The sequence below is a fragment of the Vipera berus genome (assembly GCF_964194415.1).
Source record: "Vipera berus genome assembly, chromosome: 2".
NCBI lineage: Eukaryota > Metazoa > Chordata > Lepidosauria > Squamata > Viperidae > Vipera > Vipera berus.
The window spans coordinates 109,750,472-109,775,585 of record NC_138203.1 but is presented as its reverse complement, the minus strand read 5'-3'; the positions used below and the strand labels follow the sequence as shown (position 1 = coordinate 109,775,585).

Below are 25,114 nucleotides of genomic sequence, written 5' to 3'. Positions count from 1 at the left end.
TTAATTCTATAAAATATCAAAATTCTGTACATGGAGTATAAAACGTTTGGTTATCATTGGTACATACCACAAACTCTTATTTCTGAATCCAATAGTGATTTAAAGTTCTTAATTTCCTGTAAAGGTTCTTTTTTCTCATTCCTGTGCAAAATGTGCCTACATAGAATAATTATTCATCTCATCCTAAGCTTGATCTTTGGGAACCTTCAATTTCTTACTATAAAGTTACCATTCTTAATTATCATTTTGTCTGCATCACAAGCAAGGGAATTTTTCATCCTCTAGGTAGAATCCTTACTTAATTTGCTATAGGGACAAGTCATCTTCATCCTGACATGTCCTTTCTTCCTAAATCTGTTTTCTCCAGCATATTTATATTCCAGTTTGTTGTTAAATAAACTTGATGTCCCACAAAATAACATATAAGGAATGCTTTGATTTAGTCTATAACAGTGTTTCTTAAACTTTTTTTCTCTCGGGACCCCTTTCTACTTTTTTGGAATTATGGAGGACAACAAAAGAGTTTTTGTATAGGTTGTATTTATCAGTATTTGCCATATTAAAAATTAAATTAGATGTATTGCTTCCATTACCACTTCTCATGATTGTTTGAAAGGCTATTAATATATTATTTGTCAACATAAACAAATAATTTCACGGACTCCTGAGGGGGGCTTAGGAGATCCCCAGGGGTCCTCAGACCACACTTAAAGAAACACAGATCTAGATCAACTTTCTAAAAGAAATGGGGAAGTGAGAGTGAAATCTTTTAAATGTCACTATATTCTCTTTTTTTAAAAAAGCTAAATGAAATCCTGAAGTTTGGTTTGGATAAATTATTGTCATCAGAAGGGAGTACTGTTTGTGATATAGACTTGAGAAGTATCCTTGGTGAGACAAAGGGAGGAATATGGTCAATGGATCCAGTGCAATCAATCATGGAAATAAATGAAGAGCAAACTTTGGAAAGTAAGTTGATGAGTCTAACATAAATATAAAATACAATAGAAATCAGACTCCTCACTTGGAACAGATTTATTTTTGAACATTAACATTACTTATGTATATGCTGTCCATATTTTTCTGTTTTCTTTGCCAAAGTTTCTTATGAACATGCACATTGTGCTAAACTATAGTTAGTATTATGTTTTGCTAAATAAACTGTGGTGGTCTGCTTTACTCATTATTTATTCATTTATTTATTTGTATCTCACCTTTATTATTTTTACAAATAACTCAGGGCGGTGAACATATCCAACACACCTCCCTCCTCCTATTTTTCTCACAATGACAAGAGAATGACTGGTGCAAAGTCACCTAACTGGCTTTCATGGCTAAGGTGGGACTTATAGTCCCAGTTTCCTTCTTTCTAGCCTTATGCTTTAACTACTAGACCAATCTAGCTACATGGAGCCTGAGATCTCTGAATTATATATGGCTTCTGAATGCCTTGGGTGGGGTTATCACAGCTGCTGCTTACATTGCTACTAAGTAATTTTTATGAAATACAAGGAGGACATCATTAAGTACATGGAGAGGAAACATATTTGTTTAAATCAATTTAAATCAATCTTAGTATGTATCTTGACAAGATCTACTTTTCAGAGTACGGCCATTCTCAGGCCATTTTAAGATTAAATGCTACTCCTGACATTAAAAATGTTTATAAGAAATTCTGCTTTGTAAATAACGGTGGGGTTTGCATATGTCATTAAATATAGCAAACAATATTATAGCCTAGCACAACGGATTAAACCCATGGAGTTTCTAAAATTTGATGTATATAGAAGAAGTGTAGTATAGTGGTTAAAGTGTTGATCTGGGGACAGGGAGACCTGACCTCACGTGAGCAGTGGATGCTCACCGAGGGATTTGCAGTTAGCCCAACACACTGCATGTGATTATACTGAAGAAAATTGGAAGTGGAAATACTGTGTACACTGCCATTAACTCATAGATGAAAGAGGGGATGCTAAAACAAAGAATAGTTGGAATTGAACAATCTTCATGAGCCCTACTTAAATATGCTTTTTGCAACTTAATTTTTTGCTTGTATTTGAAATGAACTGGTGGTTGAAATGTAATCTTATCTTTAAAAAAACCTCATATAATACAACAGCTTCTTTCTTCCCCTCCACCCATAAAAAGGGCAGATACAGGAATAAAGAAAATATGTAGGCTGCCCCATCACTTTAGAACTAGAAAATAACTGCATGCGCTGAGTATGGAAATAAAATTAGAAGGAAATTCTGCCTTTATATTTTTATTGAATTCTTACAATTTTAAGTTTCTAAAATTTCTTCTGATTTATGGATTTATTCAAGTAAAGGATATCAAAATGTCAAATTTGGATAAATAGGGATGTTACATTTATCAGTAACTGGGGAATTCTTAAATGGCAAAACATTTTAAAATGTTGGCTTGAGCATGAAACAGCAAAATAATATTGCAGAAAATAGATCCTCTGATCTAAAACCATAGAATTTCTCACTTGGGAATTTCTTATAGTATATTGCTTTGCCTTAAATATAAAAAAGCTGATTAGAAAAAAGTTAATATAGCATACTGAATAATAAATTTATTTCTTACACATGTCTCACTAATTTTTTTATTTATTTTTTTCAGATTGGTGCTGGTAGTATTTTTCTCTCTCCACAGGATACTAAATAAAAGATCATGAAGGGATAACTTCATAAAAGAGGGTCACTGTAAGAAGTATTACAATGTTGGAGCTAATCTTAAAGTTAAAATGTATGTCACATTGGTGGTTCATTTTGTTTTTAAGGCCACATGTACATATTTGAGGGCAAAGACTATTCCAAGAAAACTAGCCAAGGGGACAAGAAGGCATATGATAATTTGTTAGAACATCAGAAAGCTTTCCTTGAAGACCTCAGTCAAGGAGGAAGCATTCTTCGAAATAAAGAAAACGTAAGAATAATGTGACATTTTGATATTTTGATTAGTGTACCAAAATATATTTAGAGTTTGTATACAAACATAACGGGATATAGAATGGAAAAATAATTTCCACTGTCAACTTCCTTTAGATTTATTTTATTTTATTTATTTTAATTCCATTTATATCCCGCCCTTCTCCGAAGACTCAGGGCGGCTTACAAGCTTAGCAGTAGCCTTCATTCTATGTATATGCCTGCTTGTTAGGGCTTTCACACACACACACACACACCCCAAGCGGCATTATTACAAAGTCAGCTTATTGCCCCCAACAATCTGGGTCCTCATTTTACCTACCGTGGAAGGATGGAAGGCTGAGTCAACCTTGAGCCTGGTGGGACGCGAACCTGCACTAATTGCAGGCAGCTGGTGTTACTTAAGGAGGCATTAGCCCACTGCTCCACCAAGGCTCTTTAAGTTTTATCCTATGTTTGGCTGGATTTACCAGTTTCTATGGATACTCTATCCATCAATTTCTAGTCAATCCTGAATTTTAAAAACTCAGCAAAATTAGGTACTGGGTAGCAAGTTATAATTATTCAGATGAATTTTCAGGCCAAATAATCTGGAAAATCTTAAGTTAATGCAGTGGTGTGTTCTTGTTTTGGTAAATTCTCCAGGAAATTGACCAGAACAACCTTTCATGGTATTGCATGAACAGAAATATAAAAGCAATTTGAGATTAAAAAAAGATTATATCCCATATATTATTTTTCTAGGTTCTTCTTATGACTGCTGATATGAGACCTAGTAAAAAAAGGCGTAAACTGAGCCCAGAAGAGCTGAAAGTTCAGCAGAAAAAAATGCAGGAAGGAGTAGCAAAGAGGGCAAGGCTCAGAGAAGAAAAGAGGCAGAAGGCAGCAGAGACTGAACAGCAAAAAAAGTAAGCTTTTTGCATGCTTTGCTCCCTCAGCAGTTGACTCTGTTCTACTGGGCTTCAATGAAAGAGCATTTGGAAATTAGCCTACTATTACTGGCAGCCGTTCCTTTCTCTGTACTCTGTCTGGAATCTCTGTAGAATATGGGCTGCTTTCATATTACTATTTCAGTGGTGCTGAAGCAGGTTTGAACTCAGCTGATGTTTAAGCTTACAATAAAATCAACTCTTCATTATTTATACAAAATAAAGGGATTTTTTTTCCCATTTAATTCAGGATTGCCTTGTGGGAAGCCAGTCACTATCAGTCTTGCTGCCTTGAGTCAGAAGAAAGCACTGAGGAAGAAGACAAAGAGGAAAAAAGTCAATTGCATTTAGAATGTACAGACCCTGAGCAGACTTCTATAAAGTATATTATGGGTGATGTTACCCATCCCATAGCAGGAGATGAGGATGCCATAATTGTTCACTGTGTAGGTAAGTTAAGTAAACTTTAGACTAAAAGCCGATATTTTGTGCATTGTATTAATTAATTCAATGGATTAATTGAATGTCTTTGCTAGTAGAGCTCCACAAACATATTTTTATTTATTGTTTGCTTTATTGAGAGAGAAATTTGCAGGTGGAATCTATCATAATTCCCCTCTATTCCCCTCTATTCCTTCCCAAAGGAATACTTTAATAGTATTTTAGCTTGAAGTAAAAATATAAAATTTATACAATAGCCATTTCTCTGCAGCAGTTTTCCCTAGCCTACTCCTCTCCAAAAATCATGTCACATTAGTCCCTGGATTCATATTATTGTAGCATTTGGCTAGATGGAGATTCTGAGAGTTGTGGTAACATCGCATACATCTAGAGCAGGGCTTTTCAAACTTTTCACCCATTGTACCACTTTTAGGATATGGCAGCATCCGAGTACCACCAGTCGCCTAGCAAGGTGTCAAAAACTTAACACCCCCCCCCAAAAGGGAAAAAGTGATGAAATACAGGTAGTCCTCGACTTACAACAGTTTGCTTAGTGACTGTTCGAAGTTACAGTGGCACTGAAAAAAGTGCCCCCCAAGCCACAGGCGAGCAAGACACCTGCCTGCCTGCCTGCCCGGCGGCACTCTTCCTCCTGTCTGAGGTTTTCATTGTTGTGGGCATTTCTGTTGAGGATTGGCAGTAGGGGTGGGGTGGGGTGGGTGTTTGGTTTTTAATCCCCCCCTCTGCTGGGTGGTTGCAGCAGGTTTTGGTCATTTCACATGACCCTGGGACATTGTGACCGTCATAAATAGGAATCAGTTGCCAAGCATCTGAATGTAAAGAACAAGACCCTGTAGATGCTGCAACATTCCAGCTGATCGGCGCTTCTTCTGGGCTCAGCAGAAGCACCAGGATCAGCGCCGAGCTCCAGCTGGAGTCTGGCGCTGATCCTGGCGCTTCCGCTGAGCCCTGCAGCTCCAGCCATCTCTTGCTCAGGCTTGTGCGGTGCTGCCACCAATTCAGCTCATTCCCCTCCCCTGCTACCACTTTTCTAGGATGGTCGCGTACCACCTGACAGGTGCCAATGTACCACAGGTGGTACCCGTACCACTGGTTGAAAAGCCCTGATCTAGAGCACCTACCCCAACCTTTTGGGTGCCAGGGACTGGTTCTGTGGAGGACAGTTTTTCCATGGACTGCGGGGGCCGTGGTATCATGCACTACCTGGATCCCACACATGCTCAGGTGGGGCTTCGCTCATTTGTGTGGCTCGGTTCCTGGTGATGCTCTGCAACGCAGGGATTGGGCACCCCTAATCTAGAGGACACTAGCAAAAACATATCAGTTGTATAACATTGTCATGTTTTATCTCATTCAGTTGGACTATTAATTATAATAAAATATATCTGTTCTAAATAGCTAGCTACCATGATCTGGCTACGCATCATTGGTTACTGCAGAATATTAAAATCAGTGGATATCTTCCATTTAAATACTCTACAGAATTCCAGAACATGGAAATACAAATACTTTATGGAAATATTACCTAATTTACATTTTTAAGCTAACAGATTTCCCCGTCTTAATTAAAGGTTAATATAGATTAGGTTTGCAGAATTGGGAGAGGAGAGAGAGGTTAAATTTTCTCTTGATGCAGAGTGGGGGATGGCCACAGTTACTTTTATTTTTTTCTTAACTATGCTTGGAATGCCAACTTCACAGTTTGAGCTTAGCATAAGTTATAGCATAGCCCTATAATTATGGGTAAACTGCACAAGGTTTTTTTGACTTTTAAAATCAAATGAAGTACTACATTTAATTGTTTTAATTCATTAGGACAACCTATGACCCATTGAGTCATGCTTTGAGAGAAAGGTAGTACCAATATTTCCACCCTCTTTTACACAAAGCATAATTAGGCTGATGTTATTTTCTTACCCTGATTCTGGATGGCATCATCACCTCAGAAAAATATCTATATCATGTGAGTGCAGAGATGCTGCCATGGCTAGAACTTAATAGGTCTGAACATTGTGGAAATTTGAACTCCACAGGAATGATGGTTAGTGGATGATTAAGTTAGCTGATTTGAGGTGCCTTGATTCAAAAATTGTTGCAATATAATGCACCATGAACAGGAGCAACACCTAACTTCCTACCAGCTTCTCCATTGGCTTTATTGTGGAAAGGGAGCATTGGAAATCATAATCTCATGAATGCGGGAATGCTGCAATAGTCTGAATTTTGTGAATAAAACGTGTGACCATTGTGGAAATTTCAGTTCCAGAGGAGTAATAGGCCCCAGATTTTTTATGCATTCTTATAGTTCAAAAATTGTTCTGGCATAATGCATTATTTGGATTAACTGGAGGGCACAAATAGACAAATAGAGTTTTAGTAGTATACATATATAGTCAAGGCTATGGTCTTCCCAGTTGCAATGTATGGCTGTGAAAGTTGGACCATAAGAAAGGCTGAGTGCCAAAGAATTGAGGCCTTTGAACTATGATGCTGGAGAAGACTCCTGCGAGTCCCTTGGACTGCAAGGCGATCAAACCGGTCAGTCCTAGAGGAGATCAACCCTGACTGCTCTTTAGAAGGCCAGATCCTGAAGTTGAAACTCAAATACTTTGGCCACCTAATGAGAAAGAAGGACTCACTGGAGAAGAACCTAATGCTGGGAAAGATTGAGGGCAAGAGAAGAAGGGGACGACAGAATGAGGTGGCTGGATGGAGTCACTGAAGCAGTAGGCGTGAGCTTAAATGGACTCCAGAAGATGGTAGAGGACAAGAAGGCCTGGAGGAACATTGTCCATGGGGTCATGATGGGTCGGATATGACTTCACAACTAACAACAAGATACATTGTCCATTTTTCAGCCCAAACTAGAATAATTTATAAAAAAAGATAATCACTATTATCACAGTCTAGAAAAAAATGTACAGAAGGAAAAACATGGGAGAGAAAACGCAAATTAAAACAGTCAAACTATATCTTAATATTGGACACAAATTCAAAATGATCAGCTACGTCAGCTAGTGCAGGCAGAATACCGTGCTATAAAGAGCCAGAATTGGGGATTTACTTATCAAAACTAATTTAAATGAAGACAACTCTAAAATTACTATGTTGTCAGTTTACCAGTATAGTGGTTCTGTTTCCTGTCTGCTGAATTCTGAATGGAATGAGGATTGCAACTGTTAACTTGTCTGCATTTGTTGTTGCAATCTCCATGAAGAACAAAAAGACACCATTCTGCAAAAACACTCTATTTATAATAAGTAATAAATAGTTTTCCTGAACTTTAAGTTAAACTTCTTAACATACAATTCTTTGTTTCAGATGATTCTGGCCACTGGGGAAGAGGTGGTTTATTCACAGCTCTGGGGAATCGTTCTGACCAATCAAAGAAAATATATGAACTAGCAGGAAAGATGAAAGGTAAATCTTCTTTCCATTATTTTTGTAGTGACACACAGCTTTGCAAATCCAAGATATCCAAAGGTTGAGTTGCCAACGTTCATTCAAATATTAATTCCTGCCAACCTTTTACACATGAATGCGTTTAAAAGAAGCACACACTCCCTGCCAATATATAATACTGCAGGGAACTGTTTTCATTTGCCTTTTATTTTGTAAGGAAAGCCATAATAATGCTGAATGAAAAAGAATGTGACACTTTATTGTTCATTAGAGTTCTTCAACTATTGAGAAAAAATTCCCTCAATTTAATTGTAAATGGGACTAAATGTTTCCACCCCTGTCAATTGTTTTCTAGACCTGACAATAGGAGGAACTCTTTTATTCTGCATTGATGATAAGGAATCCAGGAATAAAGGAACAGATTTGGTAATTACATAACAATATGTTTTTCTTTAAGTAATTCTAAATTGCATTCTATGCAGATAGAAACACTATTACATGCACATTTGATATTCTGCATTGATAATAAGGAATCCAGGAGAAAAAGAGACAGATTTGATAGCTGCACAAACATACATTTTCTTTAAGTAATTCTAAATTTTATTTTATGCAGATATAAACCCTATAAAATGAATAGTTGAATATCAGTAGAAGTTACAGAATAGATATAAAACAGTTTTCATCTTACTAAGCAAATTATATGGAAACTACTGTTATTGATTTATAGTAATTTTAGCTAGATTGTCTCTGAATTCCTCCCTTCCCTTACATTTTTATATAATCATACACTAAAGGGAAATAAAAATTAAATTACCAGGATTAGTTCAAAGTTCAGAAGACATAGTATTTATAAAAAGAGACAAGAATTATTCTTCTTGACAATCCCTTCTGTGTACTCAATTTGCTCACTAGTCAAAATGTAATATCTTCCTAGTTGGCTCTTATTGTAGCACAGCATCGGGATCATTCAAACAACATGTCTGGAATTAAGCTTCCTGCATTAGAAAAAGGATTAAAGAAAATTTATCAAGAAGCCAAGAAAAGAAATGGTAAGTATGCCTGTCATACACTGGAATAAATATGATAGTTCTCTGTATACAAAATTTTGAATTTTGACAGGAGTGATGGATACTGCAAATAAACAGGTTGGGTAAGATTGCTTTATAGAACAGGAGTAAAATTTGCTTCCACCTAGGATTGAACTAATGGAACCACTATTAAAAAGACAACTTGCTAAAAAAACAACTGCTACCATATATGCTGCCAAATGGCAGTGACCATAGAGACAAAAAGTGAGGGGAAAAGAAGATGGATGACTGAATGTATCAGCTGATGACAAACAACTGCAATACAAACCTGGAAATAGTAAAAATCAATGTCTAGACCCCTAACCTTCCCTTCTACCACTATTGCTACCTTTCAATGCCCTGTTCATAGTTTATCATTTAGACAGAGGTGGCATGTTAACATTTGTAATAACTCATAATCATATAATAGTAAAGTTGGAAGGGACTTTGGAGGTCATCTAGTCCAACCCCCTGCTCAGGCAGGTTGCTTCTCTCCTTGATTAGTTTCCATCCATTCCTTCTTGTCCTGCCTTTGGGTGCTATGGAGAATAGCTTGCCTCCCTCTTCCTTGTGGCAGCCCCTGAGATATTGGAACACTGCTATCATGTCACCTCTAGTCCTTCTCTTCATTAAACTAGACATACCCAATTCTAGCAGCCGTTCCTTATATATTCTAGCCTCCAGACCTCTAATCATCTTTGTTGCTCTTCTCTGTACTCTCTCTAGAGTCTCAACATCTTTTTTACATTGTGGTGACCAAAACTGGATAATAATAATAATAATAATAATAATAATAATAATAATAATAATAATAATAATAATAATAATAATAATAATAATAACAACAACAACAACAACAACAACAACAACAAAACAATAATAATAATGAAGAAGAAGAAGAAGAAGAAGAAGAAGAAGAAGAAGAAGAAGAAGAAGAAGAAGAAGAAGAAGAAGAAGAAGAAGAAGAAAGTTGGAAGGGAACTTGGAGGTCATCTAGTCCAACCCCCTGCTCAGGCAGGAAACCCTATACCATTTCAGGCAAATGGCTGTCCAGTCTCCTCTTAAAAACTTCCAGTGTTGGAGCATTCACCACTTCTGGAGGCAGGTTGTTCCACTGGTTAATTGTTCTAACTGTCAAGAAGTTTCTCCTTAGTTCTAGGTTGCTTCTCTCCTTGACTAGTTTCCATCCGTTGCTTCTTGTCCTGCTTTCAGGTGCTTTGGAGAATACCGTGACTCCCTCTTCTTTGTGGCAGCCCCTGAGATATTGGAACACTGCTATCATATCACCCCTCACCCTTCTCTTCGTTAAACTACACATACCCAATTCCAGCAACCGTTCCCTATATGTTTTAGCCTCCAGTCCCTCAATCATCTTTGTTGCCCTTCTCTGTACCCTTTCTAGAGTCTCAACATCTTTTTTACATCGTGGTGACCAAAACTGGATGCAGTATTCCAGGTGTGGCCTTACCAAGGCATTGTAAAGTGGTGTTAGTACTTCACGTGATCTTGATTCTATCCCTCTGTTAATGCAGCCTAGCACTGTGTTGGCCTTTTTGGCAGCTGCAGCACACTGCTGGCTCATATTGAAGTGATTGTCTACTAGGACTCCGAGACCACTTTCACAGTTACTACTATTGAGCAAGGTACCACCTATACTGTACCTGTGTATTTGGTTTTTCTTGCCTAAATGTAGAACCTTACTTTTTCACCATTGAATTTCATTTTGTTAGATAGCGCCCAGTGTTCAAGTCTGTCCAGATCCTCCTGTATTTTAAGCCTATCTTCTGGAGTATTGGCTATTCCTTCCAGCTTGGTGTCATCTGCAAATTTGATGAGTTCCCCATCTATCCCCTCGTCCAAATTGTTGATGAAGATATTGAAAAGCCCTGGGGCACCCCACTACACATTTCCCTCCATGTAGATGGGGTTCCATTCAGGACCACACACTGAGTACGGCCAGTCAGCCAGTTATGAATCTATCTGGTGGTGATGCTGTCTAACCCACATTTTTCTATCTTATCAAGTAGTTGTTTGTGATCTACTTTATCAAATGCCTTACTGAAGTCCAAGTAAATTATATCCACAGCATTCCTCTGATCCACTAATTTTGTCACTTGGTCAAAGAATGCAATAAGATTTATCTGGCATGATCTGTTTTTGACAAACCCATTTTGGGTTTTAGTAATGACTTTGTTTGCCTCTAGGTGCTCGCTGATTTGTTGTTTGATTATCTTTTCCAGAATCTTCCCAGGTATTGAGGTCAGGCTGATAGGTCTGTAATTTCCTGGATCCATTTTTTTTTCCTTTTTTGAAGATGGGAACTACATCAGCTCTTTTCCAGTCCTCTGGTAGTTCCCCAGTGCTCCAGGATCTTTGAAAAATATGGTTCAATGGTTCTGAGATCACATCTGCCAGTTCCTTGAGAACCTTGGGGTGTAATCCATCTGGTCCTGGTGATTTGAACTCGTCTAGGCTGGACAGGTGCTCATTTACCATTTTCTTGCCTATCTTAACTTGCGTTTCTATTCTGTTTTTATGGCACTATTTTTGATAGGTTGATCTGTTTTTTCCCTTCGTGTAGAGACAGATGCAAAAAAATGAGTTAAATAGTTCTGCTTTCTCCCTGTTGCTTGTCACCTTCTTGCCACTTTCACTCACTAATGGACCAATCATTTCCTTCACTTTTTTCTTGTTTTTTACATGTTGAAAAAAGCTTTTTTGTTATTTTTGACTTTGGTTGCAAGCCTTAGTTCATTTTGAGCCTTAGCTTTCCTCACTTCATCTTTCCAGGCTCGAGCTATTTGCTGATATTCTGACTTAGTTATGTGCCCCTCTTTCCACTTTCTATAGTCCTTTTTATCTTTCAATTTATCAGAGAGTTCTTTATGCAGCCATGCTGGTTTCTTTTGAGAGCTGTTATTTTTCCTCTTTGTTGGTATTGTGCTAAACTGGGCTTTTATTATCTCACTTTTCAAAATTTCCCAAGCTTCTTGAGTTGTTTTCCCCTTGAGGATTCTCATCCATGGAATCCTTCCCAAGCTCTCTCTAAGTTTATTGAAATTAGGTCTCTTAAAGTCCAAGACTCTACTTTGTCTGTATTCTGTTGCTTGTGCTTCCATAATGTTGAATTCCAATATTGCATGATCACTTCCTCCCAAGGTTCCTGTGGCTTCAACACCTTCTATCATTTCATCTCTGTTAGTGAGAATGAGATCCAAAATGGCTAAATCCCTAGTTCCCTTCTCTACTTTTGGGGTGACAAAGTTGTCTGCTAGGTTTGTCAGGAATCTGTTTGATCTTCCACTTGGTGCAGAATTTGTCTCCCTGTTGATGTCAGGATAGTTAAAGTCCCCCATTACTATTGTGATGTACTTCCTACATACCTTAGTTAGCTGACTAGCAAAAAGTTCATCTATTTCCTCTGTTTGGTTGAGTGGCCTATAGTATACACCTACGGTAATGTCATTTTTTCTCCCTTTTATATCTGCCCTCATTAACCTGAATATCTACTTCACCCTGTTTATTGCTCATACTCTGTGCATTGGTGTATAGACATTTGAGTCCTTTATGACTGACCCTGTGTTTACTTTCTACATGAGTTGTGTGGTGCCTGAGTTCCCCTATTGTCTTACCACCTATTTGGTTAGTGCACTTTGTGTGGCACTCGGTATTAGAAGCTTGATTGTGCTTCACAGCAAGGTTGATATTCTTGTCCACCACACACATCTATGTTACATGCACTGATAGCCCTATAATTTTTAGATTGCCGGGAACAGGGATGTTCTGTATCAATTAACTCACTGTCCCCGCTGTTTAGTTTAAATATTCCTCCAGAAAGTCTGTGAATTTATAGCCAAGCAACTCCGTCCCTTTCTTTGATGGATGCAAATCATCTCTTTTGTACATTTTTTCATTGGACCAGCTACAAACATCGTGACTAATATATCCAAAGCCTTCCCCTTTTCGCCACTTCTTTAGCCACATATTGAATTCTGCTATATACTGGCCTTTTCCATTTTGCTTCTTATACACTGGTAAAACCTCTGGAAAAGTAAGCCTACGGCCTATTCTGCTAAGTTCCTGCCCCAAGCTCTGGAAATCATTCTGCACAGAGAGTATATCTTTTTGGGACAGATCGTTAGTGCCAAGATGTACAATAGCTACTTTTCTGGTCCACCCCCAACAGACTTACAGAATGTAGCACATCCCAACAGCTCTGGGAAGCTGAAATGCAGTTTGAATGCTATGGAGATCCAAACAGATCCAATCAGGGTCTCTGCTCCTTATCTGGTCCACCCCCAACAGACTTACAGAACGTACAGAATGAATTCTTCAAGAAACTCCAGCTCATATAAAACCTAACTAGGAAAGAAAGGTGGATGATTAGGAGGAGTATGATTGGTAGCTCTGGCCTGTAAGGATGAAGTCAGGAAGTCTCAAAGTGAAAGTGACATGTGCCTGGCAAGGAGCATAAAATATAATAACAAGTGTCAGATACATCTATAGTAAAACAAGAGTTATGTAAGCTGTTGATCTATTGCCCAGAGAAGTTCCTGAACCATGGGCAAAGGTTGGAGAAGTCTTTCATACCAGGAAAGAAAAGTCAAATTTCATCAAATTTGCAGAAGACATTAAGCTGTGGAAATAGCCAACACCCCAGAAGATAGGCTCAAGATCAAGAAGGATCTCAACAGACTAGAACACTGGGCCCTATTTAACAAAATGAAATTCAACAGTGAGAAAAGTAAGGTTTTACACATAGGAAGAAAAAAAATGCATAGGTATAGAATAGGCAGCACCTGGCTCAATAGTGTGAAAGGAATCTAGGTTTCCTACCTAGTGGAGCACCACGGACCATCACTGATCATCCAACAGTGTGCTGCAGCCACCAAAAAAGCCAACACAGTCCTAGGTTGCATTAAAGAGGGATAGTATCAAGATCATATGAAGAGTTAGTACTACTTTATAATGCTTTGGTACTTGGAGTATTGCATCCAGTTTTGGTCACCATGGTATAAAAAAGATGTTGAGACTCAAGAAAGAATGCAGAAAAGAGATGATTAGGAGGGTGGAGGCTAAAACAAATGAAGAACAGTTGCAGGAATTGGGTATGTCTAGTATAATGAAAAGAACATGATAGCGGAGTTCCAATACTTGAAATGCCATCACAAAGAGGGGGGGGGGGCTCCAAAGTACCTGAAGATATGGCTAGAAGTAATGGATAGAAACTAATCAAGGAGAGAACCAACCTAGAACTAAGGAAAAATTTCCTGATAGAACACTAAACCAGTGGAAGAGGTTGCCTTCAGAAGTGGGTGCTCCATAACTGAAGATTTTAAAGAAGAGATTGAACAGCCATTTGTCTGAAATATAGGATCTCCTGCTTGAACATAGGTTGGACTAGAAGATTTCCAAGGTCCCTTCCAACTCTGGTATTCTGTTATTCTGTTAAAGTCCCCTAGATTGTATTCAGTGACCTCAATGTGTGAGGACAGCAGAGATATAACTGGAGAGAGAAAAGGGAAAGACCCTCTGCCAACAAGGGAAGCAGTGGTGGCAGCATGATCTGGCTTGGCTGAAGCAGGAGTCCTACCATGATGGAGAGCAGCAGCAGTGGCTTGATGTATGCTCTTTGCTTCAAGGTGGCTATGAAAGTGATCCAGAACCAATCTAAAAATGGTTCTTTCCAGCCAACAAGTGAAATGATGCTGACATTCTGTAGCTTTTATAATAAGCACTTCAAGGACTTTGTAATAGTCCATGACCTGGATTTTAGAATCCTATTGGTAGTTGCAAACAGTAAATATGATACAAGAGATATTTTCAATATAAGTAGTTATGCCTTGTCCATAGCAGTTGTACATTTTTTTTCTCAGCATAGAAAGAATCTGTCTTGGTGATACAGCACATCCTTTTCCACATTCAGTCCTTGTTAGCTCTCCCCTCCTCACAGTGGGCTCTCTGGCCTCCCCAAAGGGGCTTTCTCTCCAGCTCTGTTTCTTCTCCAGAAACAAGCCTGGCTTTGCTGAAGAACTCGCCTCCTGGCAAGAAGGGGGCAGACTTGGGCAATCAGTCGCCTTGTTCCTAAGAAGTTAAGTAGCCCTGGCCACAGTGAACGCCAACAAAAACCTCACTTCTCTTTATCTATTGAGGGTATCTCTCAGAAGGATCTTTCAACCTCACTTTTTTGTCACAAACAGAGAAGAGGATTTAAAAGGGAGGGGCTTAAAGAAATAACACCAGAGTAGTGGGCGCAAAGGATTTAAGTAAATACCACCACCACCTGATTGGGAAGAGAGGAGGGATTTAAATAAATAAAAGAGAAAATAAAAAGAAATAAACCACCCTCCAGTTCAGGAGCAATGCACATCATAAAAAGGATGAAACAAAGCGTAAGTTTTCTTGGTTGAGTGCAACTCAGGTGAGTGCAAAAGCTCAGATGAATGTAGCTGGGACATATGGCTTCCAGATTTTTTTGTTGTTTTTTTTTCTCTCTTTAAATATGTGAAGGACTAATGAAGCTTGGATTTACTTTTCACAATTTACCTGCACGTTTTTGAGTAAAATAAGTCTGCAAATTTTTTGAGGATTATAAACTCTAATCTGTGGAAGTGAGATATTTTTGAAGAGTTTGCCCTTTCTTTGTTCCATGTAAATACTGTTTTAAGATTAGCCACAAGAGGGAGCAAAAGCCACAAGAGGAAAACACTAACCTTTCTTGAATTTATTGGAAGCATTTACATGGTCGATAACAAAGTCACAGAGAAAGTGGCTTGCAAGGTCTGTGCCATGTGTGTATTCCTGCTCATGGAGATCTCGAATTACACCTGCATCAAATGTAAATTAGTTGGACTGCTAGAAAGAAATTAGAGAGTCTAGAGCAGAGGTCCCCAACCTGTGGGTCATGGCCCACTACCGGGTGGGCCATGTAAGTAGCTGGGCAGTGCATGTGCGTGTGCTCACCCCCCCTCATGCCACTGTTGCCGCGAGTGTTGTGCGAGCGATGGCAGCGCTGCTAGTATCGTGCTGGTGGCATTGTTGCCACAAACTTTGCATGGGGGTCATCAGCGCTACAAGTGGCAGGTGGGCGGCGGTGCATCACATGCAGATGGCGGCATTGCCATGAACTTTGTGCAGGCAGCGGCAGCACCATAAGCGGCAGGTGGGCCACAGCACAGGGGTGACAGCGCGAGCTGGGGTGGGATCTCTGTGGGCCGTGGTACGTTTACGTTTACGTTTTACGTTTTATTTAATTTGTATACCGCCCTTCTCCCTAGGGACTCAGGGCGGTTCACAGGGCATATAAATAACAATACAATACAATACAAAAGTTAAAACAAAGATTAAATCAATGCCCAGTTAAAAACAATAATACAGTTCTAAAACAACAATTTAAAACCCAAATCCCCCGTCAGGCCAGACCAGCTAATTCAAATAAATGGGTCTTCAGGCCACGACGGAAAGTTCGGAGGTCTGATGCCATCCGGAGCTCCACCGGCAGTTGGTTCCACAAAGCCTGGGGGCCGCCAGTCGGCATTCCCTGACCGGAGGCACCCTGAGGAGGCCCTCTCTGTGGGAACGCACAGGGCGGAGGGGAGTTGACGCCGGCAGCAGGTGGTCCCCGAGGTAACCCGGACCCATGCCATGTAGGGACTTAAAGATCATAACCAAGACCTTGAACCTCACCCGGAAGACAACTGGTAGCCAATGCAGCTCGCGGAGCAAAGGTGTAACATGGGAGTACCGGGAAACTCCCAAGACAACTCTCGCGGCCGCATTCTGTACCAGTTGGAGCCTCCGAGTGGTCTTCAAGGGAAGCCCCATGTAGAGAGCATTACAGTAGTCAAGGCGAGAGGTCACGAGCGCATGAGTGACCGTGCACAGGGCATCCCGGTCCAGATAGGGCCGCAACTGGCGCACCAGGCGAACCTGGGCGAAAGCCCCCCTAGTCACGGCCACCACATGATCTTCCAGGGTAAGCCGTGAATCTAGGAGGACTCCCAAGTTGCGAGCCCTATCCACGGGGGGTAAGAGCTCACCCCCCATAGAAAGAGATGGAACATTTTGAATGTCCCGGGATGCCGGAATGCACAGCCACTCAGTCTTGTCAGGGTTGAGTTGAAGTCTGTTCCTCCCCATCCAGACCCGAACCGCCTCCAGGCAACGGGACATCACAGCGAGGGCATCACTGGGGTGGTTTGGGGTCGAAAAGAAAAGTTGGGTATCATCGGCATATTGATGATACCCAACTCCAAAACCACGAATGATCTCACCCAGCGGTTTCATATAGATGTTGAACAGGAGAGGCGAGAGAACCGACCCCTGAGGAACTCCACAAACGAGAGACCTAGGGGCCGATCTCTGCCCCCCTGCCAACACCGACTGCGAGCGTCCCAGGAGATAGGAGGAGAACCACCGAAGAACTGTGCCTCCCACTCCCAATCCCGTGAGACGCCGCAGCAAGATACCATGGTCGATGGTATCGAAAGCCGCCGAGAGGTCTAATAGGACTAGGACAGAGGAATATCCCCTGTCCCGAGCCCTCCAGAGATCATTCACCAGAGCGACCAATGCCGTCTCCGTGCTGTACCCGGGCCTGAAACCCGATTGGTAGGGGTCCAAATAATCCGCTTCATCCAGGACCAGAGGGAGCTGATGCGCCACCACACTCTCAACAACCTTCGCAAGAAAGCGAAGGTTGGAGACTGGACGAAAGTTGTTCAATACAGCTGGGTCCAAGGCAGGCTTCTTGAGGAGAGGTCTCACCACCGCCTCCTTCAAGACGGTGGGGAAATAACCCTCACTCAAAGAAGCAGATATAACCGCCTGGAGCCAGCCTCGTGTCCTCTCCCTAGCTGCATAAACCAGCCAGGAAGGGCACGGGTCCAACAAACATGTGGAGGAGCTCAGCCTCCCCATAATCCTGTCCACTTCATCAGGGGTCACAGAATCAAACTCTTCCCAGGTAACATTGACAAGACCGCTCGTGTCCTGATCGCCAGACTCTGCCCAGTTGGAGTCCAAACCGGTCCGAATCCGAGCGATTTTATCCGACAGATGTTGACTAAATTCCTCGGCACGACCCTGCAAGGGATCCTCCCTCACCTCCTGATTAAGAAGTGAGCGAGTCACCCTAAACAGGGCGGCCGGGCGATTATCTGCGGACGCGATGAGGGTAGAGAAGTAGTTACACCTCGCCACCCTCATCGCTGCGAGATAAGACCTAATATGGGTTCTTAACCGCAATCGGTCGGGTTCGGATCGGCTCGACCTCCAACAGCTCTCTAGGCCCCGTTTCCGACGCTTCATCTCCCGGAGCTCCGCAGAAAGCCATGGAGCTCGCTGGGATCTGCGCCGGGTCAGGGGCCGCAAGGGTACAACCCGGTCAAGTGCCTCAGTGGCTGAGGCAATCCTTGTGCGGGGGCAGCAGCATAAGCTTTGCGCCAGGGCAGCATTGCTGTGAGCCATGGCGCGGGGGTACGAGCCTCGTGCTGGAGCAGCATCACTGCAGGCCGTGGTGTAATCCTCACGCAAGGGCGGCAGCACGAACCTCATGCTGGGGACAGCATTGCTGCAGGCCAGTGTGAGCCTCGCGCTGGTGGTAGCATCGCCACAAACCTGGCAGCAGCGGTACCACAAGCCTTACAAAGGTGCCGCTGTCACTGAGAGCCTCGGGCGCATGCTCACACCTCCGTTTGTGTGCTGCGCATGCTCGCAGCCTGTTTGTACACGCACGTATGACCACATTCATGTTTGTGCATGCATGCGTAAAGCGCTTGCCCCTCCCTCTTCCACCAGGCCGCCAATCCAAAAGGGTTGATGACCCCTGGTCTAGAGGCACACCTAATCATTCTGAAACTCCCAGTAAAAGCAGAGGTCTGTATCCAAACTGAACACAGCAATATGGAAACAGCTATCAGGAAAAATGAACCCCAAGAACTCGACTGTTGGAAACATGTTACTTGTAGTAAAAAAAAATGACAAAACTGTCCCCATAACCACTAGAGCTGAACAATCATTTCATAATCTCCCCCGGGGGGAAAACAAGCAAACATTGGCAGAAGAGTCCCCTTCAAGTGTTCCAGTAGCTCAGATTTCCCCAGAGAAAAAAAGTCTTATGCTGATGATAGGTGACTCATTTTTTAGAGGAACAGAATCAGCAGTCTATAGACCTGATCACTGAGGGACATAAGTTGTCTCCCTGGAACTAAGATCAAAGATGTGACAGAGAGCCTACCAAAATAATCAATTATTATCCCTTTTTTCTCTTTCATGTTGGGATGAATGATACAACCAGGAAAATAATATCCAGAGACCATGAACAACTGGGCAGGAAGCAAAAACATATGGGAGACAATAGTCTTCTCTTCTATACTGCTAACTGTCAACACCCAATGAGGCAATGGAGGGTTTTAGAAGTAAACTGCTGGTTCAAGGGACAATGCCATTGAGAGAACTTTAGATTTTTTTAGACAGTGGTTTACAATACCTATAGGAAGTGCTTCTGGCAAGAGATGTGCTGTACTTCATAAGCATTGTGGAAAAGAACAATATGTGGAAAAGAACTTCCTCACCTCATTAGAAGGGCTTTAAACTAGAAATGGAAGTGGAGGTTGACCAATCTTTTAAGACCAAACCCCAAACATAAGTCACAACACAACAGATCAGACAATAAGGAAAGGAGTGGTGAGAGAAGCAAGGGGAACTTGGGTATAGAACAGTATCCATAGGAAGCCAGTGTAGGGTTAGCCATATAGAAATACACAGGACTGCATTTTGGTGAATATTAGAGGAAAAAGAAATGACATTGCTGTAGGTATATACTACAGGCCACCCAACCAGGCAGAGGAAATAGATGAACATTTTGCTAATCAGTTAAATAAAGGACTGTTTTAGTCCTTTAACTACCCTGACATCAATTGGGAGACTGACTACAGCAAGTGGGAGATCAAACAGGCTCCTGACATGCTTAGCTGACAATTTTGTTTCCCAAATGTAGGGAAAGAAACTAGAAGGTCAGCTACATTAGACTTAATTCTTGCTAATAGCAATGAAATAACAGAAAGGGTAGAAGTTGTAAGAACTTTGGGAGACACTGACCATGTCATACTAAAATTCAACATAATGGAGCCGCGAGTAACTGAACAAAGTCAAATTAGTGTTCTGGATTTCAAGAGAGGTGACTTCAACAAACTAAGGATTAGGAAAAAAATCCATAAATGGAAATCCTAAAGGAAAAAACAACTCAAGATGCTTAGGAAACTCTAAAAAATGAGATTATTAAAGCCCAATCAAACACAATATCACAGAGAAAAAAGAGAGACCCCAGACAAAACCAGCATGTTTGCATCTAATAAACTGAAGGCCAAAAACGTCAAAAAGTTCTGCTATTCATATTAGAACAGATTTTAAATGAACATTAACCCGTTACAGTTTACATTGCAACAAAATGGGCTTCCAAGTGTTGTCTTTGTATGAACTAATGTAAGATATAATTTGTTTATAACTTCCTAGTTATAAACATTGTCAGTGATAGTGCAATAACGTTGTCATTGGTACTGCAATAACATTGTTATTGGTACTGCATACCAGATATTTTCTCTCTTTATCCTTTACTTCAGCAAGCATTCATCTTCCTCGCATTGGATATTCAACCAAAGGCTTTAATTGGTATGGAACAGAACGTCTCATTCGCAAATACTTGGGATCTAGAGGAATTCCCACATTTGTGTATCCTTACATGTCTTACACTACTCAAAATAATGGTGGTTATCTGTATTTCACAGTGAATTAAGACTTTCCAAGAACCAGGCTAAAATTAATTGCTTTTACTTATTCAACAGGCTAAGGAAACCAGACAAAGATGTATATTGAAACAATAGAACTTCTGAGTGAAGACATGGGACACTTGTTGAGATCTGAACAACTGGGTATTTTGCTGATGTAGACAATCCAAAATGATTCCCTCCCCTTTTAGTTTAGACATTTTTTTATGCAAAAACATGTTGCATTTCAGCTTGCAGTTCTAGAAGAACAGTGTGTTCAGATTCTTTTAATTAGTTTGAAGGAAAGGCTTTTGAAGTCATCCTCTAAATGTTAATTACAACTGAGCAAATGTATTCACAGAAGGCTTGTCTGATTTGATTTTTCTCCTGTTTTCCTGGTGAGAGCAAACACTTGAGGCAAAATAGTGGAGCTTATAACAAAAATTGTACTTTAAAACTTGAGCTGCTGGGTAACGTAGGTTGCCATACACATTGAATATTCATCCGTCTGGGAAAAGCAATACTATGTGATATTATATAGCTAAGGCATTCCCAAAGGCATTCCTGGAAGATAATTTGTTTTCTTAGATGCAAAAAGATGACATGTAAGTTTTGCCTCCCAAAATCACTTGATTCTTTATTTTTTTATTTAACATGGGGATTATCAAAGGCCTTTTACAACCTTTGCTAAAAACAAACTCTATGAAGATTTTGTTCTAATATTTGTAAAAGTAACAAAAATATGTTAAACAAAGCTTATTTTCAAATTAGTGAAAGAGGCTGTATAACAGGCATAGGACATAAGAGAGCAATTGAGTTAAGCTGATAATAACTGTTGGCAATTCCTTAACTATGTTCTTCAGATACTACTTTCCAAGAATTAAAGCATCATCGTCTTCAAAGGAATCCACAGTAGCAATACTACAATCTTAAAGTTTTTCAGCTATTAAGCAGAAATTGACATTTTCAGTGGATAAACTGAATTGAATATTCAATTTTATGTAATTTTCTTCATTTTTTTTAATCAGAATTGTATTTTATAGTTCTGGGTACTTTCTATATTAATGGGGCAAATTGTGCTTTAGAAAAAATATCCAAAGCTTCAGAGGCAATCTGAAAAAAATGAAGAGTTAGGTGAAATTTAATAAAAAGAGTGATTGCACAATAAAAGAATTATCTGAAACCAATGTAGAAGTAGCATTTAGATAATCTGCTCGAGCTTTTAGTTTTACTATTCAAGTGTATGAGACTATTACTTCAGGGGTTTTTTAAAGCTCTGGCTCATTTGAAATGAATATATATTTAAAATATTTAAAATAAACAATATACATTGTCATAGATTATAAGTGTATTAGGAAGGGCAGTGTTGTAGTTTAGAAGCATCATTCTGAAGGCTAATTAAAATGCTGTGGGCTTCCAGTTTGATGTCCCAGCGGGATGGGTGCAGGAAGATGGGGCTCCATCTTTCATGTTTGATTTTGCCCCAGTGGGGACTCTGGAAAGAGTCAAAAGTCGCTCCGTAGAGGTGATGAGCAAGGAGGGGACCCACGTTGATCGCGGAAGGCGGCCCTTTCGTTTGATCAGAGGCTCAGAAGCTGCTGACAACGGAAGACAATAAGCACTAACAAGCAACCTGGGTGAGACCCTTTCCTCTCTTTATGAATCTAAGACTGCTTCCTGAAAAAATTGCCCAAAGCACCCTCCCCAATGAGAGAGGAAAGGGGGACTTCCGGTTTGCCAACACGGCAGCTGCAGATGCTTGGAAGGCGAGCTCCGTCTTTCACGTCCGAGTTTCCTTTGCTGGGGGGTCCCTGGAAAGTGTCGAAAGTTGCCCTGTAGGGGCGATGAGCAAGGAGGAGACCCCCGCTTGATCGCAGGATGGCAGAAGCCCTTCCACTCAATCTGGGGCAGCCCTCCAAACTGGCGGATAAAAGACCAGCCATAGCAATATGTCTTGTCATTAGGCTGCAGATAGCCAAAGTCAAATTTACTATCAAGCACTTTGAAAGCAATGCGGATGAAACTGGGTGAGTTCTGATCTTCTCTTTACCCTAAGTACCTTCTTTTCCTGTAAAAGCTGTTTGAAGTATCTTCCCCCTGTGAGGAGAGAGGGAAGGGAATTTCTACCCCACCCTCTAAGAAGAGCAGCAGCTGACTACCCAGGGGAATCAAAGCATTAAAAAGAACAATTTTAATCTATTTATATGTTCCTGAAACTTGGGGACCAAAAATTTTCCTATTTTTATTGGAGACTTGTTTTTATCTACAAAAAAGAAATAAAATTGGAAAAAGAATTAGAAAAATTTGGGACTTAAAAAACTTTAAATGGCATTGTTGACGTCTTGTGTTGAAGCTTGGTATTGCAATTTGTTATTTCCTAAAAAGAGACTTGGCTTGAAGCCCAGACCTTAGATAAGACCTTCTTGACTTTGGTACCATCTGTGAGAGACTTAGCTATAAGAGAACAGCTGGGCAGCAAAATTGGCCTACTTGAACTGTGAATGTAAACCTTTACTGACTTTTGTTTAACAAACAACTTTTACTAGAAAGACTGTTTACAAATACATGAAAGAGATGGATGAAGTCCAGGAAAAGATTCTTTCCATGTTGAAAGCAATACATGAAAACATTCTTTTAGCTTGTGATAAAATAAGACCTAAAATAAAAGATCAAGATGCCAGCTTAGATGCACAAAGCCAAATTTTGATTACAACCAAAGAACCAACAATGCAGAAGATAACAGAAGAAGTGGGACAATCAAATATTAAGACAGAGGACTCAATTGACCAACAAATACAGCTGATGGAAAATCCAGAAAAGGAAGTGACAACATTGAAAATAGAAATGACTTTCTATATAAATCAGAAGAAATATGAGAAAGAAACAGATTGAATTGAAGACAAATATATCAGAGCAAACATGGGGGACTCGAGTAACAGGGAGACAATTTAACGAACACAAATGGGCTAGTTTTTCCAGAAAACTGGCAATCAAATGGTCTCCTTTAATTCAAATAACATATATAAGAATAGAGGGAATCTATTTGATGATCTAAAAGCGCTGATGTGGAAGCCTAGTTGGCAAAGGAAGAAAGCTAGAATAAGGTTGAAAAAGCTGGGATTTTGACTCATTAGAGGGGATTTTATATTGTCAATTAAAGGGTTAAAGGGAAATGTTGAGATAAGGGGAATTTTGGGTTCTAGATTTAAAATATTTGGAAATCAGTTGAAAATAAGGATTTTATCTGTTTAATATTTAAAAATTAGACCTAAAAGGGAAAAGAAAATTATTATGAATATGTTTGATTTATTGATTAACCCAGGCAATATATATAATGGTTTTGATCTATTAAATGGGATATTGTATTATTAAGTAGATGATCTAATATGGTGGGAAATAGATAAATCTTAGGAAATACAACAAGATTACATTCAAATAGATAAAATGTGTATTTTGGATATTATAGTTTGTTATGAAGTGAGATAAGGGATAATCTTACGGACCCTGTTCAAACAACACTTCTGTGCTATGTCCTGGATGGGAGGGAGGGAACTGCCAATGATCTTTTCGGCCATCCTCACCACTCTGTACACCGCCTTCCTGTCTGAAGCAGTGATGCTTCCAAACCAGACTGTGATGCTGTATGACAGGATGCTCTCAATTGTCCCACTGTAGAAAGTGGTCAGGACAGGGGAAGGAAGATGAGCTTTTCTCAGACAGGTGCTGTTGTGCCCGCTTTACCAGTTTCTCACTGTTGAGTGACCAAGCCAGCCTACTCATTAGCTGCACACCCAGGAATTTGATGCTGGTAACCATCTCCACAGGTGAATCATTAATGCACAGAGAAGTGTGGCTGTGCCTGCCTTTTCTGAAATCGACAATGATCTCTCTGGTTTTTCTGGTATTTAAAACTAGGCTGTTTTCCTTACACCAGTTCACCAACCCCTCAACCTCCTTGCGGTAAGCTTCCACCTTCTCATCATGAATAAGGCCCACTATGGTTGGTGGCAAACCTAGCACAACAGTCATGAGTCAACAGGGTGAACAGCAGTGGACTTAGGACGCAGCCCTGAGGAGAAGCTGTGCTGAAGAAAATGGTATTAGAGGCATTTGTTCCAGCTTGCACATATCGGGGCCTGTTGGTAAGAAAATGAAGAACCCAGTTGCACAAAGGGGTGTTTAAGCCTAAAAGGCCCACTTTGTCTACTAGATGCTGGGTAATGATTGTGTTAAACGTCGAACTGAAGTCGATCAATCCCAGTTTGGTGCTTTTTTCTAATAGAAGTTGGCTGTTACAAACAAGATAATCCAGTGTTTAGAAGCAGGTCATGAAGCAAATTCCAGTTAGAAATTGGGAATCTAAGAACTGCTTTTTCTTCAAAATAAAACTGGCAGCCCACTTAATATAACATGTCTTGGTAAATGGAAAACCAAGGTATAAAATATTAAGTTTGGTTCAGGGTGTTGTTACTGTAGGAGAGGTCTTCATAGCAAATCATTGGTTCGAATAATGGATCCTAATCCAATTACTTTATTTGCAGAGGTAAATGATCTAG

The 25,114-nt window shown here is 40.3% G+C and overlaps 1 protein-coding gene across 4 annotated transcripts in view; it reads left to right on the top strand.

Moving 5' to 3' along the window:
- CHD1L (chromodomain helicase DNA binding protein 1 like) overlaps positions 1-23,930 on the top strand; it is a 74,661-nt gene extending 50,731 nt beyond the window's left edge. The window contains exons 15-23 of one of the 4 annotated variants that reach the window (XR_014025196.1): positions 804-969; positions 2,786-2,931; positions 3,678-3,841; positions 4,113-4,312; positions 7,646-7,744; positions 8,082-8,152; positions 8,677-8,775; positions 20,415-20,523; positions 21,422-23,930. Coding sequence is in view for 1 of the 4 variants with exons in the window: in XM_081318248.1 (XP_081174374.1) it covers positions 804-969; positions 2,786-2,931; positions 3,678-3,841; positions 4,113-4,312; positions 7,646-7,744; positions 8,082-8,152; positions 8,661-8,775; positions 20,415-20,523; positions 21,422-21,491 (1,140 nt within the window). In the remaining 3 variants the exon portion in view is untranslated. Of the gene's footprint in view, positions 1-803; positions 970-2,785; positions 2,932-3,677; positions 3,842-4,112; positions 4,313-7,645; positions 7,745-8,081; positions 8,153-8,660; positions 8,776-20,414; positions 20,524-21,421 lie in introns of those variants that run through there. The other 3 variants (XM_081318248.1, XR_014025197.1, XR_014025198.1) reach the window with 3 other exon arrangements.
- Positions 23,931-25,114: the final 1,184 nt, after the last annotated feature.